The sequence below is a fragment of the Terrapene carolina genome, unplaced genomic scaffold, assembly GCF_002925995.2.
Source record: "Terrapene carolina triunguis isolate 2854851 unplaced genomic scaffold, T_m_triunguis-2.0 Scaffold112, whole genome shotgun sequence".
NCBI lineage: Eukaryota > Metazoa > Chordata > Testudines > Emydidae > Terrapene > Terrapene triunguis.
This window is the reverse complement of record NW_020664463.1, coordinates 17,110,865-17,131,640: the sequence shown is the minus strand read 5'-3', so window position 1 is coordinate 17,131,640 and position 20,776 is coordinate 17,110,865. Positions and strand designations below refer to the sequence as shown.

General features: G+C 41.8%; 1 protein-coding gene across 2 annotated transcripts in view; it reads left to right on the top strand.

Annotated features, from left to right (window-relative positions):
- MANSC4 (MANSC domain containing 4) overlaps positions 1 to 20,324 on the top strand; it is a 26,996-nt gene extending 6,672 nt beyond the window's left edge. The window contains exons 2-5 of one of the 2 annotated variants that reach the window (XM_024198669.2): positions 5,164 to 5,219; positions 7,410 to 8,078; positions 19,178 to 19,312; positions 19,645 to 20,324. In XM_024198669.2, coding sequence (XP_024054437.1) covers positions 7,850 to 8,078; positions 19,178 to 19,312; positions 19,645 to 20,324 — 1,044 coding nt within the window. In that variant the 5' untranslated portion in view covers positions 5,164 to 5,219; positions 7,410 to 7,849. Of the gene's footprint in view, positions 1 to 5,156; positions 5,220 to 7,409; positions 8,079 to 19,177; positions 19,313 to 19,644 lie in introns of those variants that run through there. The other variant, XM_029911687.1, reaches the window with a different exon arrangement.
- The last annotated feature ends 452 nt before the right edge of the window (positions 20,325 to 20,776 follow it).

Sequence of the window (20,776 nt, the reverse complement as noted above, 5' to 3'; positions counted from 1 at the left end):
GCCCGAGTGCTACCGGCTTCGGGCAGCCCCCATGCCTCCGGACCCTGCGCCGCCGGAGCCCGGGAGGGGAAGTGCCTGGCCGGCGGCTGGGGTCCGGAGGCAAGGGGGCTGCCTGAAGCCCATAGCGCTTGGGCAGCTCGGCTCTTAAACAGAGCCGAAGAGTCAAGGGAGGAGCAGAGCAGCCGCGGGAGGGGAAGTGCCCGGCCAGCATTTTCCCGGACATGTTCGGCTTTTTGGCAATTCCCCCCGGACGGGGGTTTGATTACCAAAAAGCCAGACATGTCCGGGAAAAACCGGACGTATGGTAACCCTAGCTAAACAATTAAGCCTTGCACTGTATCACCAGCTAAAAAGGGTGGAGTGACAACTCCCGCCTGCCCAAATGGGCCATCACACAGAGATATGATCCTCTGGTGACTAATTTTTACTCCATGTCCTTAAATATGCTTTGAATATAAATACATTTTTCCTTAAATATTACATACTTCTCACAATGATTATGAATCTTGACAAGTTACAAGCTTTCTGTAGATACCTTACACGTTACTATTTATGGCTAAATATCCTGTATGACATGTGCTTGGTGCAGTGAGTTTGTCAGGTCCGAGGTAAGAGTTGTTTGCAAAGAACAGGGGACCCTTTCCCAAGGGGTATCTGTGTCACAACTGTATTTTAATAGTAGTGTGCAGCCGTTTGACAGCTGCTGCCTTGGCCAACATGCTAATGACTGAATCAGGGACCTCCAGAGCTAAAAACATCAGTCTCTACAGCAGGGGCGGGCAAGCTTTTTGGCCTGAGGGCCGCATCCGGTTTCCAAAATTGTATGGAGGGCCGGTTAGGGGAGGCTGTGCCTCCCCAAACAGCCAGGCGTGGCCCGCCCCCCCCTTCTCGTCCCCTGATGCCTCCCCCCCCCCAGGACTCCTGCCCCATCTCCCCCCCCCATTCCCTGTCCCCTGACAGCCCCCTGGGACTGCCCCTGCCCCATCCAACCCGCCCGTTCTCTGTCCCCTGACAGCCCCCGGACCCTCCACGCTCCATCCAACCCCCCCTCCTTCCTGACTGCCCCCCCTGGGACCCCTGCCCCCATTCAACCCCCCTGTTCCCTGCCCGCTGACCATCCTGACCCCTATCCACACCCCTGCCCCCCGACCACCACCCCAAACTCCCCTGCCCTGTATCCAAACCCCCCCCGCTCCCTGCCCCCTTACTGCACTGCCTGGAGCGCTGGTGGCAATACAGCCGCGCCACCCAGAGCAGCAGGACAGGCAGCCACGCCGCTCGGCTGGAGCCAGCCACGCCACTGTGCAGCACAGAGCACCAGGTCAGGCCGCATCTCTGCGGCTGCGCTACCCCAGGAGCTCACAGCCCCGCCACCCAGAGCATTGCGCCGGTGGTGGGGCGAGGTGAGTCTGCATGGGAGGGGGAACAGCTGGGGAGGGGCCGGAGCTGAGCCTCCCAGGGCAGGAGCTCAGGGGCAGGGCAGGAGGGTCCCGCGGGCCGGCTGTGTCCCGCGGGCCGTAGTTTGCCCACCTCTGCTCTACAGCTTAAGCTAAAGAGGCAGCCTATATAGCTGAGAAGAGTAACATATTGACATCCTCTGTGGACTGGGTACAGAGGGGGACGTAACACACACTGTGATGAGTGCGTTACATACTTCATCTGGGAGCCCAAAGGCAGAGGAAGTTTGTCCCAAGCATCTGAGCCCCATGCTGCTTTGAATCCCAGACGCGTCCTCACTCAGGGGCCAGGTCAGCTATCATCTTGGCTAACAGCAGGCACTGAAGCAGGGCTCTCCAGAGCTGAAAACATAAGCCTCTACAGTGTGAGTTGAAGAGTCAGTCTCTGTAGCTGGGGACTGTAACAAACTCACACCTCCTCTTTGGAATGAGCACAGAGGGGGACACATGACACCCACTGACGAAGGGGGTTACAAGTGGCAGTTTGAGGACTCACATGAGATCAAGGCTCTACTGTACTAGCTGCTGGACAAGCACATAGTAAGAGTTGGTCACTCTAAAGGGCTTAAAATCTAAGATGTGAGCAGTACTAGGTGAGAGAGAATTTTAAATACATACAATTTTCATAGTGTCTCCACCATAAAAAGTTAGAGCTACATTCTTCCCTAGTATAATTCTACTGCCAGTAATTCCTAGGGAGGAATTAGACCCAATGATTTAAAGTCTGTTGGAAATGATGAGTCAAATGCTGCCCCTGCTTAGCATTTTGCTTGTCATATGATACAAACCAGGCATTTCTGGAACATAGGATGCACACTTCAGTATTTCAGCCTTAAAAAGGTCAGAATTGCAAAAGGCCATGTCTTTTCTGAGAGAAGCTGAGTGGAGCAGATTTTATTTCAACTACAGGCTTTATGGTTCTTGAAGGATGGGCTGCTAAACAAGGATAATCCCCTCCTCAAATTCCCAACCAAACAAAGCGCTTCTTACAAAGTTCTCTAAACATTATGTCATTCAAAAAACACATTTTTAAGCAGTCGGTTACATTTCATTCCCATTATTTTCAGCTTATTTTATCTGCCTTTTGATAGGCCATTTAATATGTTCTTTGGCCTGCAATGAAATTTGTTGTATAGCACACGCTTGAAAAGAATGCGACAGGGAAGACAAACACATTGACTTTCTTATTTGTTACCAAGCACTTGACCCTGTCTTTGCTTCATTCTTTATTTGTACTTATTAGTGTTCTCAGGTGGCTGTTTCTGAAGGCAAAAACATGCCAACTGTTCTTGTCTTGGTAGGTATTCTCCATGGATCATGAGAATGTTCAGTCACTGAAGAGTAGAAAGGAAGCATGTGTGCTTGAATCACGGCCTTGACTCTCAATCTGTGGAGTATATTATGCAAAAGACTCCAGTTTGTGACTGATTCAGGTGAAAAGTGTTTCCTAACAAATCCTGAATTGGGATCAGGCAGGTAGAGCACTGTCTCTGTCTGCTCCTGCATAGGGAATCGCATGTTAGGAGGCACTTTTGTTTAGTGGCAGTCACAGATACATCCCAGGCTGGGCTGGAGTTCTCTTGCTTGGTCTATAGCTCTGTCTAGACTAGGATAAATGGTGTGGTTTAAAAACAGGATGGTTAACACATTTTAAAGTCTTAGTGTAGACAGGGCAAGTTGTGTTTCAGTACATGATAACTGGAGAAGGGAGACATTCAGTAAACTAGCTGAACTGTGTGCAACTTTCTGAGGAATGTGGTTGCAGGTTTTGTGATGAAAGTTCTAGGTTCTGATACAAACTCCAGTGTATTCATTAGTAGATTTGCTAAAGTCTTTGCCCCCATACAATGAATTTAGGCTCAGTTTAAAGTGAATCTAGACAGATTTACTGTTTCACAGGTGAAGCTGGTTATGCATCGTTTTAACACAAAACCAGTTAAGACTCAATGGGCTTCGATTTCAAGGTTTGTCAGGGTTCATTTGACACTCAAACTCAGAGAGACTCTCAGGGTGTGCAAATCTCCCCTCCTCCCTCCCACAATTGGAACAATGCTAAAGGAAAGATTCACAGGAAACCCCATAAACAGAAACTTCAGCATTTCACCTAATTCTACTATTTAGCTGAGATGGGTCTGAACCAAAACCCTGGAGTCTGATCACCCCAAACCTTGAGGAAGTTTGAATCCAGTTCCAAGATTTGTGACTGAATAGTCTCTCTATGCTGGGCCGAACCCAAACCTGTGTGTACTAACACCTTCACAGAAAGCTAGGTCAAAACATTTTCAACTGAAGAGTTTTCCATCGTTAGATGCAGTTTCATCAAAATCAAAATGTTTCACAGGAATGTGTTGATTTCAATGACATTTTTAATGGGAAAAAAAGTCTAAATGGTTCATTTAGATAAGGTAAAATGTTTTGTTTCAACCTTCTGGTTTTGATTAATTAAGTTTTGACTTTTATAATATATTAAATATAGAACAAAGCATTTCAACATTATTGAAAAAATACATTTCAACAGTGTCAATGATACAATTAAAAATTATTGAAACAAAATGATTCAGCTGTCCCGAATTTAAATTATTTTGGAACTTTTGTTTCACAGGAAGCTTTGAAATGTTAGCTTTTTATTCCAATTCAGAACAACAACAAAACAAACAAAAAACTCAAACCCACCAAAAAATCAGCAAAGGTAAATTTTGCTGTGAAATTGAAATTCCAGTTTTTGACCAGCTCTCCCTCCAAACTTTGAGGAAATTTAGTTCTGAGCTTTACAACTTGGGCTCCTCTCTACTATTTAAGGACATAGTTAACTCACTTCAACGCTAGTATATGTTTCAGCTCCATAAACTTACAGAAGACCTGGCAACACATTAAGTGTCAATGTCACTGTTGCACTAAGGGAAAGCAAAGACAAACACATTCCAGAGCAATGAGATAGACAAAAACTTTTAACACAGATCCTGCAAGCAGACCACTGGGCCATTGTCTTCCCCAGGGCTCCAGATGGCTATAAGGGTCTATCCACACAGACCCGATTGTAGGATTGACGTATTTACTTTATTATTCTCATTTGCAAATGCATTCTTATTTCACACATTTCAATCCCCTCTCCAATACTTACGTACAATTGATGCCAGAACACCACACTTTAGATTCAAACAAACAAACAGCTACATCAGCCTGTTGAACTCTAATAGTAGCAAAGAAAGAACAGGAGTACTTGTGGCATCTTAGAGACTAACAAATTTCGTGGGCTTATGCTCAGATAAATGTGTTAGTCTCTAAGCTGCCACAAGTCCTCCTGTTCTTTTTGCGGATACAGACTAACACGGCTGCTACTCGAAAAGTAGCAAAGAAGTTTATTTTCCTTTTTTGCTTGGGTTTGGCATAAAAAGAGTTAATGCATGAGAGCCATCTTCTCTAGGAAGCTCTTGGGTTGTGCCATTATCCCTGCATGCAGGTAGAAAACTTCAGGTAGCGATTTCCATTTATAACAGGTATTCCTACAAAGAACATTCTCCCCCTTTGTTGTTGCTATGTTTACAAATCTCTCTGCACAGCAGGATTATAGAGGGCCATAATCTCAAAGAAAATAAACAATTGCCAATTTGTTTCCTAAGAGTAAATCTTAGAAGAAAGATCTATGAAATACTATTGAAAACAGGAGGATTGGATCTGACACTGACCAGGCTCTCTTTGCTCACAGAAAACAGCCCTACATCCCGTCCCCTGGAGCACATGGAACAACCAGACTTTCTGCAGGTAAGACACTGATATCTGCTTCTTGTGAGATTTTGGGGATATCCATATTCATTTATAATTTAAAAATGTATTCATGCATCTCCCCGTAGCAGAGTCATTATTAAATGATGCAAACAGTGGTAACGAAGCTGCAATTTAATAGGCAAGTAAAGTGTTTGATTTGTTGGGAATTGTCCAGAGTAGCTTTAGATACTTTGGATGGTAAAATCCATTTACATTTCTTTAAAGGAAAAAAAAGGTGAGGATTCCTTGCAGCTATTCTTGCTTTATTTATCCAGAATGGGGGAGGAGAGAGGAATTAAAATTAATGCCAAGGAAAATGGATGCTATTACAGTAGCCTGAAAGGAGCATACTGCAGAAATGCAAAAAAATTATACAAAGGTAATGAGATGAAAAAACTGTGGCAACACCTATACTTTACCAGGCTGAAAAGGTATTGAAAGTGCACATTGAAATTGAATATTTATATGCAGAAAGCTACTTGTTACACACATGGGGCCCAATCCAGCAAACACTTATTATTCTCATGAGTAGTCTGCTTTGGACCTGTGCTCTGTATAGCATTTAGTTACAGGCTGAACAAAAGTGATAGTACTTTAGCATTTGTCACCTTATTGAAAATGTGATGCATGAAAATTAGTCATTGCCAGGTCTGAGTGACATTTCAACCTCCAGACATGTTTAGACCCCAGCCCTGAACCTTGTAATGTTACTATAACTATAACTGTGATGGGCCTAATTCTGACTCCCTTCCTGATGTGGAGAAGTACCTTATTCTACAAATAACCCTATTTATTTCAATTGAGAGTAAGGTTCTATTCATTGTAATGAGGGAAGAATATGAATGATTTGTTTTGAACCCAGTTCATCCCACTTGCTGCATTCTTCCTCAAATGGTTCAGAAAATTGTAAGTTTCCCTTCATGGAGAAAACAGCAGTGGGGAAAAAAATAGGACTCAATAATTGTACATGCCAGTCCTATAAAACAAAACAGGCTCAAAATTCACAATAAAATGCTGGAGGGAATGCCATGGTAGCGGGACGTTCTCCACTTCTGGGATTGTCCAAAATCAAGAGACATCTGGCTAAAACTGGAAAATTGGTGCAAGAGTTATTTCAGAGTATATACTCCCAACACTGAGTGTTATGGGGTTAGGTAAATGATTAGGTTAGGATGTACAAAAAATTGAGCACACACAGATATCTGTTTGGAATCCTTGTGACTGTAGCTAATAAAGGTATTCAGTAATTATGGCTCCCGTCCTGCCATTGGATTCATGTGAGTGGACCTGTGCTAAGCCCCATTAACTTCAAAGGAGCTCTGTACAGACATAAGGGTGCACCTGCACTGACCTACTTGCAAGATCAAAGCCTGATGTTGCGAAGAATACCCAACATCAATATGTAGTTCACAAGAAAAATTCAATTATGTGCATATAACTTTGATGTTTTTAGGTGCAACCAGAGGAATTTTCTTGATGCTATCTTTGCTGAAAAATCGCATCCTCTTATAAAATACATATTAATAGAAAATTATTGCTTTTCTACTGACATCCTTCAAATCTGCACATACAGTCTGCTGATTATAAACTAACTGGTGTACTGTAACATCTTTAAGCCTTTTAACAGGGCTGACACACACACACACACACACACACACACACACACGACGAAATCATGGAGCAGAGCAGATGATGTTTGCAGGGCAGGTACGTGAAGAACTGCACTGACTCCAGCTGCTCCCTGTTACAATGTGAGTATGTATAATGTCAGACCTTCTACAAGATCAAGCATAAGCAGAAAAATCCATACAAACTGAATTCTTAGTCTTGTGGAACTTAGAGACGGAAAAGACCAATTAACTATTTAGTCCATCTGATTATACGTGCAGGATGCACCCTCCTCCAGTCATTGCCAATTGTTATCGGATCTAAACAAATAAAATAAAATGCTTTTTGAAGAAATGAAGGGGGTGAGAACTTCCCATATTTGGTTGCTATGCAGCAGAAATAATTTAAATACTTAAACTAGCTAATAAGGAAAGGAAATATATGTGTGGCCACCAATTCATTCAAAAAGTATCAGGAGACTAAACCAATCCCTTTTTTCTGTGCTAAGTGTAATAATGAACCTGAACCAAGTGGGAGACGTCTCTGCTCTCAAATGACTGAAATATTTTCTTTTTCCAGAGAGAGAACTGGAGTGATTCTGCTAGGATCACCATTATTCTGTATTTATTCACACATTAAAGCTGTCTGCAGTAGTTCGGTTTAACAGGACAAGCAAGGCTGACTCAGGATCACGTGGTCCAGCTTTTTGAATGATTAAAGGCAGTGTGTATCCGGGGTGCAGAAGAACAGAAATTCATGAAAGAGACATTAAGAATTTCAACAGTCTCCCAGGGACTCATCTTGAGAGAAAAGAAGAAGAAGAAAAATAAAAAAGCCCTACAACATGTAAGTCAGAAAATGGCTCAGTCAAGCAGGATCATGGGAACAGCTTAAAAGAAACTGGTTCCTTCTCCTGGCAGTGTTGCCACATCTCAAGAGATTCTCTCTCAAAATGTTGGCTAGTCCCCAGTGCTTCAGGCTGGAGAACAGGCGCTTACTAAGCCGATCACATTGAGGAGATGTTTCTGTTGGTGGCAGTAGCAGAAGTGCTGTTTGTTCTGGGTTTGGTGTGGAAGTCAGATTCTCTTTGCTCACCCACTACTTTTTACAAAAACTGCTGGATCCGACGCTTCCCGGGTCTTTTGGTTGATCTAGAGGAATCTCAGAAGAGGGGAGCCCAGGTGCTGAAGATTTACACAGAAGTCACAGCCCAGCAGTGCAGCCGGACCTGCTGCCTTCTGAAGAATGGTAAGTGTTTATTATCTGCTTCTGTGTATAGCCTATACAGTCTATATTAAAAATATGTATTACCACACATCAAGGAAGTTAATTTTAGGCTGTTTATACATCATTTAATCATTATTCCAAACAGTAAGAATGCAAAAATTTGGCTATATTTTGAGGATAGAAAGCAAGGACACATCTAAACTATTTCCCTCCTATCTCCCACCTTTATCCTTATAGAAGTGAACTTGGCTACTTGAACTCTTTGGAAGAGCAAATTAGAATGCTGACATTCTTAGATAAGACTAAGAGTAGGGTCTGTCTCTCCTGAACAATGGAGGAATGATACGTATTTATTTAAAGGTTAATGAAATGGAGGAACTCTAGATTTCCACTACAACACTGGTTTCTTGGGAACAACTTGCCAACAACACTACTGTTTAAGTAAAGGAGACTCACAACATCCTTGGGAGTGATTCTGTCACCAGGAATCAGGCTGACAAGACCATTACTCCCTAAGTAGTACTACTGATTTCAATAGGACTACACTCAAATTAAGTTACTACTAAACCTAAGTAGGGATGGCAGAATCAGGCCTTCACTTGAGGTAAGTTAACAAGACTGTAAACTCCTTGGGGGCAGGGACCATCTTTTTTGTTCTATGTTTATAGAGTACCTAGAACAATGGGGACCTGGTCCTGACATTTTACAAATTATGAAACAGACTCGGAGCTGTTGTTTGACTTGCCAAAGAGATATAAAAAGACAATATTAGAGGTGGAATTAGAACTCAGGAGCTTCTGATTCTTAGCCTCAAACCACATAATGACTGTACTGCTTCTCTGTACAATTGCAGAAAGCTAAAAATTCTGTTAGGGTTTCTGCATTGGCATTAATAGGGCAGGATGCTTTGTTAGGATATTAGCCTTGAACAGGATCAAATCAGATACTGGAAAAATTGCATAGCAATAGTAAAAGCACAGCCTTCTAGTTTAAGTTTGGAGGACATTTTGGTTGACCTACTGGGGATAGTATCAGAGAGGTAGCCGTGTTAGTCTGGATCTGTAACGTCTGGATGCATCCGACGAAGTGGGCATTCACCCACGAAAGCTTATGCTCCAATACATCTGTTAGTCTTAAAGGTGCCACAGGACTCTCTGTTGCTTTCTACTGCGGATAGGCACCTCTGAGGAAAACTAAGTGCCTGCATCATAAATTGGGAGGGTTTGGATATCAACAAGGGGCATTTTGGGAGGAGTCGGTTTGCTTACAATACAATGACTAAATAGTTTGATATAAATGTAGGAAGCTTTTGTCCCAGATTAAAAAAACATTCTATATACTTTGCTTGCATTTTGTATGTCTCACCCAAGAAATTTCCACTAAAAGATATAAAATTTGGACTAGATTTCTGAGGAAGATTGGCAGTGGCACATGGAACATTACAACACAGTCACAGGTTCAAATATGGTTCTGTTATGTTATAAACAAGAGTTTATCTATTGATGGCATTTCAATTAACTGTCTGAAATAAGATTAAAAAACACTCTAGTTCCCAGTAGACAGATCCACCACCAAAACGACCATTACGAACAACCATTACAATTGGCAATCTCATCAAACAGGCAAGGACTGTATGGAAACGGAGATTCAAAAACAAAAACACCGTTGGTCCATTCAAAACAGTTTTATGGACATTGGCAAAAGTGGCACAAGGAAATGTACTCCCTCATTGCCCACGCGGTATGTACTTGCTTTTGTTTCCAGGACTCTCAAAAAACAATAGGTTTAACAAGCATTAAAATTACAAGATGGAAAAAATTAAAATAATTAGAACAAACTAACTTAAAGTTGCCTGCTAACTCTCTAAGGTAAGGAAAAACATTACTATAGCCTGTTCTTGCAATATTCATTGTTTCCCTACCAAAGAATCCTCATCCTTACCAAGAATTATGATTGGGGCAAATTAATTAGTAAGCCCATTCAAACCAGCTTCACTTACTTTAAGCATAAAACAAACGGACATGTTAAAGGGTATCTAGACTCTAGTATTTATTCTTTTCAAATGAACGTAGACTTCTTTTTGTGACCTTCAATGAAAGAATGTAGTGAAATTTGCACATGCTGAGTAATCCGTAAAAACAATGGCGCTTTTAAAAGAAAATTTTGAGATGAAAACAGATGCCTGCATTGGCTCCTGAAAATCTTCCATACATAAGAAGTATGAAAGTAAGACTTTTGGGACTTGGTCCTTGCTTTGAAATAAAATGTCCATTTAGCTAGGGTTACCATTTGTCCGGATTCCCCCGGACATGTCCAGCTTTTTGAGCTAAAAATAGCGTCCGGGGGGAATTTGTAAATGTCCGGACTTCCCGCCCCCCCATGCAGAGCGCGCGCAGCTAACAGGGCAGCTGGCCGGATGGTGCCACTTACATGGGGCTCTGACAGCCAAAGAGAACCCCTCCTCCGCTTCCCCTGCAGCAGAGATCACTCCCTCCCTCCCTGCATTCGCAGATCGCCTCCGGCAGTCTGGAGCTCCTCCCCCGCTCCTCCTCCACTGCTGCCCAGCGTGCCGGGACGAACGGCTCAGGCCGTTCCTGAGCAAGTTCACAGAGACGTTAGGCGAAGGCCAACAACAAGGGGGCCAAGGGGTCGGAGAAGGGGCAGGGAGGTTTTGGAGGGGGCAGTCAAGAGACGGGGGGGTCGGGAGTTTGGGGGGGGCTTTCTGTGGGGGGTGGATAAGGTTTTGGGCAGTCAGGGCACAGGTAGGGGGTAGGGTTCTGGGGGGCAGTTAGGGTGGGGGGGTTTCAGGAGGGGGCAGTTAGGGGACAAGGAACAGGGAGGCTCTCTTAATGGCTCTCCATGCGTCTCTGGACCCTCTCAGCTGTCGGGCTTGGACGGAAACATTGCCTGAGGGTAGTGAGAGAATGGGTTATCGGTGAGGTGGGGGTGGGCGTGAGCCCGGTCAATAGGGGCAACCCCTACCAAGATCTGAGCCTTTTCTCACACGCCCGTTAGAGCTCGACATTATGCTGTTTGGGACCCCTCTTTGAGGAAAGCCTCTGGATTGCAAGTCCAACCGCTACCTCCTCGTGGTGAGAGCCGGTAACTGGCTTGGATAGCCAGGCGGATTGCGGAGGACGAACCCACATCCCACATTCAGTGGGGTGTGGGACGGGGTTGGGCAGCCCCATATGGTGCCACATGGATGCCCCCCTGGTAAGGGTAGCCTCCCCCAGGTACGGGTTGACTCCCCCTGGTAAGGGTTAGATTCCCCCTGGTAAGGGTAGTCTCCCCCAGGCACGGGTTAGTTTCCCCCTGGAAAGGGTAAGTTTCCCCCAGGTACGGGTTAGTTTCCCCCTGGAAAGGGTTAGTTTCCCCCTGAGAAGGGTAAATCTTTTAGCTATGGAAAAAAGTAATTTATATTTTTATACCGGATTGGCGCTGGACCGGGTTAATAACGCCCCCGCTGTTGGCTTTGATGCCCCGGCTGACAGTGTTAAATATATTAGGGGTGTGATCAGGGTCGCTGGACCAATGGATAAAATGGTGTGGACTATAATGAAGTCTCATGAGCATGAGAGTGAGAATCAAGTCCTCCCAGTGGAGCATGGAGAGGAGGTAGAGGAGAATGTTTGTGATGATCATGGTGAGGAGATTTTATCTATCTTACCGATGGTTTTTACAAGGGACACTTTTAATGATTTAACTATGGAAAGTTTCAATCCAGATTTTAAGTATTTAAGTACATTTGATGATCCATATGTTAGCGAATCGGGATATCTTAATGCTCATTTAGTTAATGGGTCTAGTTTATTAAATAGTTTTAGACCAAGTACTGATTTTAATAGGGATCGTAATAAGGATCTTAACAGTACTGGTAGTAATATAAATATATTAGAAAGTAGTTCGTGGAAGGATGGGGTTTTTTATTTAGAGTATCCCGTTGATAGTTTTAATTGTCCAATATGTCCCCAGATATTACCAACATTTGGTAAATGGGCCAAACACATTAATGTGGTTCATAAAAGTAAAGCCATACGAGTTGTATGTAGTAAATGTGGAAAATCTTCTCAATATCATAATATAGCTTGCCACTACCCCAAGTGCATACCCAAGAAGGCGGATACCCCAATGAAGAGCCATACGTGCTCGGTCTGTGGGCTTGGTTTTCATACTAAATCTGGATTGAGCCAACACTGTAGACATAGACACCCTGCTGTGAGGAATGAGCAAAGAAAAGAAGATATGGCTGCTAAAAGTAAGATCAAAGAGGGATCGACTAGATCTCGTATATGGACCAAAGATGAGGTTGCGCAGCTTATACAGTTGGAAAGGAAATATATTGGGAAAAGGAATATAAATAAATGTATTGAGAGCGAGATGAGGACCAAAACGAATAAACAAATATCAGATAAAAGACGAGAATTAGCAAAGAAGAAGTTAGTGGTAACAGGAGATAGGGAGGAAGTGTCTGAGGTAGAGGACATTAGAGTAAATATATTAGAAATTCCGCCCCCAAGAGAGAGGATTTTCCCACTAAAAGGACACCCAGAAGTGGATTTAGTGGAGAAAATATGTAAACGGGGAAAACAAAGTAGGGAGGGAAGAGAAATAATAAATAGTTTAGGGGAAATTGAAGGATTATTAAAGGAGGATTTAACAAAAGCTCTCGGTTGGGCAATGTTGGAAAAAGTATGTTATTCATTAGTAGAGGGAAAGGACCCTAGAAATGAAAGTCAAATAGAGTTGAGGAATAAAGGAAAAGGGAAGATGAGAAAGGAGGGGAGAAGGAAGCAATTTAATGCAATTAGGAGATATGCTACAAAGAAAGCTAAGTATAAATTCTATCAACAATTATTTGATAAGGATAGAAGAAGATTGACTCGCATTATAATGGGAGAGCCAGATAAGGCTAAGTGTGCTATCCCTATGAAAGAAATCGAGGAATACTATGTCAATATTTTGGGAACAATTGGACATGGTAATATGATAGGGTGGCCATCATCCACAGAGAATGCGGATAATGATATATTAATGAGTCCGATCTCTGTGGATGAGATTAGAATAGCTTTAAGAGAAATAAGAAAAGATAGTGCTCCTGGCCCAGATAAAGTAAAAGTGAGCAATTTGTGGGATATTTTTAATTTAGACTCCTTAATACTTACAAAAATTTTTAATATATGGTTTCTAAATAGACAGGTACCAGATGAATTTAAGAAAAATAGAACGATTTTAATACCAAAGACACAAGATGAGGAGGAAATGAAGAAGTTAACATCTTGGAGACCATTGACAATTGGGTCAGTTTGGATTAGAATCTATACCAAAATATTAGCAAAAAGATTGGTGGAAACAGTTAAGATATGTAGTAGACAAAAAGGGTTTATATCCGCCCCTGGGTGTGAGGAAAATATTGCTATATTAGATAATTTGATTAAAGGGGCTAAACGAAATGGGAATGAAATTGCAATAGTGTTCGTAGATCTGGCTAAAGCATTTGATTCTGTGGGACACGGACATATAATAGCCGGGTTGAGAAGATTTGGTATAGATGAACATTTTATAGATATTATTAGGGACCTTTATGATAATTGCACAACTAGGGTATGGGTGGGTGATGAAGCTACTGAGTCTATTTTAATTAGGAGGGGGGTCAAGCAGGGTGACCCGTTGTCCCCAATTTTGTTTAATATTGCTATGGATCCCCTTTTAACTAGATTAGAAGTAGAAGGAAGTGGTTTTTATGTTAAGGGTAATGGTGTCACGTCATTGGCTTTTGCCGATGATGTGGCAATTTTAAGTAGCTCATATAAAGGAATGATTAAAAATTTGGGTATCTTAGAGGAGTTTTGTAAAAATACTAATCTCTCTGTTAATGTGAAGAAAACGAAAGGCTTTCATATTTTAACTAAACATAAAACCTATGTAGTTAATCCTAAGGATAATTGGCAGATAGGGTCAGAGGAGATTGAATATGTTCAACCAGGGGATTTTGAAAAATATTTAGGGGCTAGAATAGATCCCTGGATAGGTGTAGGGGGACCGGTACTTAAAGAAAAATTGAAAGATTGGAGTGAGAATTTAATTAAGGCCCCATTAAAACCGGCCCAAAAAATATTAATTTTACAGACATATATCTTACCGAAGCTATTTTATAATCTTCTTTTAATAGAACCCCCTTTTAATCTTTTAGACGATCTTGATGTGTTAGTTAGAAAAATAGTTAAAGAGATTTTACATTTACCTCAGTGTACCACAGATGGGATATTTTATTCTAGAGGTAGGGATGGTGGTTTAGCTCTCACTAAGTTTAGTGTGCAAATCCCAAATATGTTAATTCGTAAATGGAGGAGACATATTGTCTCGAGAGATGATTGGATGGACCTATCTTATCTATATGCAGGAGAAAATCTTGTGGATAAAATATTGTCATTTAGTGCAGTAACATCTCATCCCAAGAAATGGAGGGAAGAGGAATTTTTAAGATGGTCGGAACTGAGATGTCAGGGAATAGGGATAAAATATTTTAAAAATGATTTAATTAGTAATTCGATTTTTAGAAACTCTACTAAAGTTAAATCGTCAGCGTATATCGCAGCATTGCAGCTTAGGGCAAATATTTATCCTACTAGGGAGACATTAGCAAGAGGAAGAGGAGGTGTGAATGCTCTTTGTAGATGGTGCGGTAAAGTGCGGGAGACTGTTCCCCATATCTCAGGACAATGTTATAAGACTAAGAATGCTAGGATAAAAAGGCATAATAGAGTAGTGTCTGCAGTTGTAGATAAGGTTGGTAAATTAGGGTGGAAGGCAATGATAGAGCCCCATTTGAGAAATAGTAAGGGTGAGTTAAGAAAGCCGGATATTATATTTATAAAAGGAGATACAGCAGTGGTGGTTGATGTTACAGTGCGATGGGAGGATAATGCCGGAAGTTTGGAACAAGCCCACAGTGAGAAGGTGGCTTATTATCTTGAGTTAGAGGAAGAAATTAAAAACTTAACGGGAGGTAAAAATATTCACTTCTTTGGTTTTGTGCTTGGGGCGCGTGGCAAGTGGAGTGAAGGTAATAATGATTTGTTACAATTATTGGGAATGGACAGAAGTAAAAATTTTAAGGAGAGTATATGTAGACTTGTTTTATATTCCACTATTGGTATGATGGCTATATTCAGTGACAGGTAAAGATCCCGGAGTTTCCATTCCGTGTATCTTGCCAAAACTTAATTTTAGCTATTTTGGTTTCCATGCTCTAAATTTTCAAATTTTTAATATTGTTTTGAACATTAACTTATTTAGTGTTATTTAATATCTGTCCTTCAATAGAATGGTTTTAATTATATAATAAATACTTATTAATGGATGAAATTCCAATTTAAATTATTAGTTTATTTTTTTTTTTTAACTACTGGATGTGGATGCGGACTGGCCGCGTATAATAACCAGGAAAGGGCAGGTAGTCACGCCTGTACATAAATAGGGGGTGGGGTTCTGGAGGGCAGTTAGGAGCAGGGGTCCCAGAAGGGGTAGTCAGGGGACAAGGAGCGGGGGGTTGGGAGTTCTGGGGGGGGCTGTCAGGGGGCAGGAGTGGGGAGAGGGATCGGAGCAGTCAGGGGACAGGGAGCAGAGGGGTTTAGATGGGTCGGGAGTTCTGGGGGGGGCTGTCAGGGGGTGGGGAGTGGTTGGATGGGGCGTGGGAGTCCCAGGGGTCTGTCTGGGGGTGGAGGTGTGGATAAGGGTTGGGGCAGTCAGGGTACAGGTAGGGGGTAGGATCCTAGGGGGCCAGTTAGGATGGGGGGAGGGTCTCAGGAGGGGGCAGTCAGGGGAAAAGAGGCAGGGAGGCTTAGGTAGGGGGTGGAGTCCTGGGGGGCAGTTAGGGGCAGGGGTCCCAGGAGGGGGCAGTCAGGGGACAAGGAGCGGGGGGGGGGGGTGGGGGGTCTGAGGGGGGCGGGAAGTGGGAGGGGCAGGGGCGGGGCTAGGGCAGGACGGGGGCGGGGCTAGGGAGGGGCTCCTCCCGTCCTCTTTTTTGCTTGCTGAAATATGGTAACCCTAATTTAGCACTCCTATTTGCAGGTATTTTGTGTTCTTAAATAAGACATACTTTAACCAGGAAAACTGCAGAGTATTTGATGAATAATAGTGCTAAAAGAAACAAGACATGCTATCATCACAGGCCATATTAGTGCTCTTAATAATGTACACCTGCCTCTGAGGGTAAGGATACAGATTGCTACTGTAATTAGTGAAAACTGAGGAGTACAGTTGTATCTAAGGTGTAATTATCAACATGAACAAAAATATAAAGCTTCTAGTTTTCAAACAATGACTCTATACAAAGTTTGTACTCCTAGATTATTAGCATTTGTAAAGTACTTTAGGATCCCTGAATGAAAGATACCGTGTAACTGCAAATATGTTTTGCAAGCATGCATTGGTTCCAGCTTCCCAAAATACCCCTGGCAATTCACTTTACCTCTATATACCTGATCTTTCAGTCTTGAACGTCTATTGAGCATAAACTGCCAACCATATTGTACATTAACTCCTGTGATGTGGATTGCTAATGTCCACTAGTGATCAAATATTGTATTAGCCATTATTCTACAACAAATATTTGAAAAGCCATTTTCATCCTGTTTGCTTACTATTATTTATTAAAACTGAAAGAGAAAATGGAAAGGCTTATTGGTGCTGAGAACAGTTTTCTGTGTAGTCAATCTTACAAATGGTCAGTGAATTTTAAGTTCTTTTACACATGGAGAAAACCGTTTTCTATATATGACCCATAATGATGCCTAGAGCACTCAGGGAATGGATGAAAATATTTATAGAGTGACTGAAGATGGCTATGTAACACCGTGGTATTTATGCACCAGGTCTGGTATGTGTTTGAGTCTTATTTAAAGACTGGGACAAAACAGAGGATTATCCTTCTGTCCTTCACACAGAATGTTTTCTGTTATTTTCATAATGACAGTGTTTATACTTCCTTGCACCTGTCTTTTATTAAAGAACAAACCACAACCTTTTATCAGTCTGACAACTCATTGGAGGCTGATGACAGTTGACTAGAATTAGATATAGACTATGAAGAATGACCTCAGACAAGGAAATCTTGCTAATTATTTTCTGTTTTTGAGACCTGATCATACCTCCCTTTGACAGAATTTTCATTAGCATTTTTAAGATACTCATCTGTTGTTTATTGATTTTTCTGTGTTGGTTCCAACTGGGCAAAGAAAGTTTTGGTTTAAAACCCAAAGTCTGGTCTATTTTTGCTGTAACATGTTATTTGTAATAGAATTGTAATTACTTCATTCAGAAAGCTGGTGTTTTCAGGTTTATCATAAACAAATCAAGTGCATATCCTGAAACTCAGAAATACTTATTTTTTTAAAAAACATCACCTCTCTTTTACTGTACTAACTTTGCTTGTCTATATTGACGAGCCTATTTCCAAGTAGTATTTTGATTGTGTTATTCTGATGTAGTATGTAGGCTACTAAATGAAAAAAATATATAAAATAAGCAGAGAAAAGATTAAAAGGCTGGTTTTGGTATATTTCAACAACAAATATCTTCCTCTTTTTCCACTGTAGATAACTGAAAATGCTTTGTGAGAGTGTAAATACATTGGGGGAGAGGAGCTGTGATTTTTCCATGATTATCCATGGAAATGGTATTAACAAAATTATTCCAAAAAGTAGTTCCCTGTTGGACAAAACACTGGGGTGATTGTTGATATAAACATCACAATAATGTAATACATTTATTACATGCTGTTTGTTTCTGAATTATTCTGTATGGATTCAGTATAATATTAAAGTTTTTTGTTTTTGCTGTAAAGGACATACATGCACTGTAATTAAAATCAGATTCTTTTACATCAAAAACTACAGAATCATTCCAGAAATGTTTTTGTATCAAGTGCTCAGGTCTATTGATGCACATGTGTTCTAAGCAGAGCTATGGTGACACATACCATAAGCATCTAATCTGGAAAGCACACTACAAAAACAAATGGTCCAATTCAAATTCAAAAATATGGTCAGCATTTTCTCATATGCTCTGCTAACAGCGAGAGCTAGTACCAGAAGATACCCCTTTTAATTTCAGTCATAGCTTCTTTGCTATAGACCAGGGGTCGGCAACGTTCGGCACACGGCTCGCCAGGGTAAGCACCCTGGCGGGCCGGGCCAGTTTATTTACCTGCTGACGCGGCAGGTTCGGCCGATCGCGGCCCCCACTGGCCGCGGTTTGCCATCCCGGGCCAATGGGGGCGGCGAGAAGCCTAAATGACTTAAAAGCCTAAGTTTCATTTTCAAAAGTGGCTTTGGTACTTAGAACCCTAAGTCTCAAGGCAATGGGATTTGTGCTGCTAACACATCTAGGTACTTTTTATTATTTTATCCATGGACTTCTGTTTTTTGGCCGATAGATCCGAAATCCAAATGATAGTGTAGCAGACCTGAAATTGTATAGCCTTAACAGATACACACTTATTGTTTACCCCCCCCCCCAAAAAAAAAACAACAACCAACCAAACAAAAAACCGATGGTGGCTGGTTTAGGGGATTGTTAAGGGGGTAGGCCTCGTGCTTGAATGCAGTCCACCTCAGGAGTGACCAGAAGCAATTGCTATCTGACAGCTTTTTAAGAATCTGTGTGAAATGAGTAGGTGGTCTCAGACTAGTTCCTAATGGACAGTCATCCATGTCACAACAGCTACCATCTCAAAGTCACCCTTGCTGGCAGCTTTAGAGGTCCAGAACCATCTGTAGAGGTGGACAGTCCTCCAGAACAAGGTTGAGACACAATGGAAGGAGCTGTGTGGAGCTGGACTGTGGCATACCTGTTGTTCTGTGAACCAAGAGAATTGCAATGCAAATAACTCCGCTTTTTCTCTGCCCACTTGTAAAATGAGAATTAAAAATACTTATAGTACTTACCACACAGGGTGCTGTGAGGCATAATGAAAGTTTGTAAAATGTCATGGTTTAAAAGTGCTATGTAACTGTCCATTATTATAACTCTTTTAATGTTAAGCAATAGAAATGAAAGGCAATGTGCCTGGGTCATCATGTCCACACAAACTCCGTTTTACTCTTTTCTTATTATAGTTTCCTGTAACCTGGCAGTTTTCTACTTTGAAACTATCCATGAGAACATTAATTGCCTGCACATTTATTGTCCAGCCTTGGAAAGCTGCATATTGAGGGCTAGAACCAATGTCCTTTTGTACAACATCACAACAGGTAACAATGTATTATGCACACACAGGCTGAAACAGGCCAGTGATGGGGTAATTGACTATCATGTCGGTTCAGTCATTATGTTAAGATGAGGGGTGGACATCACCTTATTTCATTTGAAGCACAGGTACACAAGATAAAAGTGTCTTGGGGGATTTTTTTTGTCTACAACAGTTATAAACTAACTTGTAAACTGCATTTCCTTACATGAATGTATATGTTTTATTTCCTCTCTTTCATTCAACATTTGAAAGATGAACTGAAAATGCACCAGTATTGCTATGCTTTACACTTTCAGATGTGTATTTAATGTGTTTTTTCCCCTTCTTTAACAGGGATTGATCCGGATCTTCTTGTTTTTGAAAAATTGTCTTATAAGGATCCAAATACCCGTTCCTCTTTTAACAAGTGGGAAAGGCAAAACAACTCCAGGACTGCTGATTCAGAAAAATGCCGACACAATAATGTCACACTGAGGTCTCTTCTACTCCAGTCTCCATCTTCTACCACTAGCCAGGGCTTGGTAGCAAATGATAGTCACAGCCACAATGCAAGTGGCTTGGTCCCAAAAACCAAACCAACCACACGTTCATGGGCAAGGTCTCTACCCTTGGATGACCATTTTGCTAAGGAGACGGATTTGACTTCAGAAAGTACAGGTTTGACATCTAATTCAGACAAAAAGATGTCTGTATCCACTAAGATGTTATCTCATGTGCCCAGTCCTGCTCGCCTAAACATCAGTCAGCAGCACTTCAATGAAACCAAAGGATACAGTGGCAGGAACTACACTTCAGATAACGAGGGTCAAAAACCTGCTTGGGTGGCAGTGGATACAGGTGCCTGGTTTGTGCCTTTGGTGCTTTGCTCTTCTTTCATCTTCCTTTGCTGTTGTACTGTTCTTCTGGCAGCTGGGCGCTGCAGAAAGAGGAGAGGTCACTATAAGCCAGTGCAGAGAGGAGAGGGAGGGTCCAGGCAGTACATAAAATATACTCTTGTAAAGGATAGTTTGTAATAGCAGATACTGAAAAAGTAATAAGGAGCTAAATAATCTGCATCACTCATGTTGGTGGAGAAAGAGGCAGCAGCCGTATTTAGTGAAATACCTCTCTTAGCTTATTTCTTGGGGGTTTCCCTTTGGAGATTTTGAACTATTTTTTGGCACATGTCTCAGCAGCTTTTGATAACAGTGTCGACTAAACATCCTGTTATAATTCTCTTTTTACTACCCACTGATCCAAAGAGATATAGGGCCAAATTCTAGTCACATCTACATGCTCACAACTTCCACTGAACTCAGAGGTATTTCTACATACCTTTGTTTATAATTTGATCAAGAGTAAAGCTAGAATCCTTTCCTAACCTCTCTGTAGAGACAATGGGCTTGATTCTCCACTTCCTCTGTGCGTACTCTTTTTTCCCTGTCTTACTTTGTATAACGTAAAGCAAATGTAAAATGCAACCATA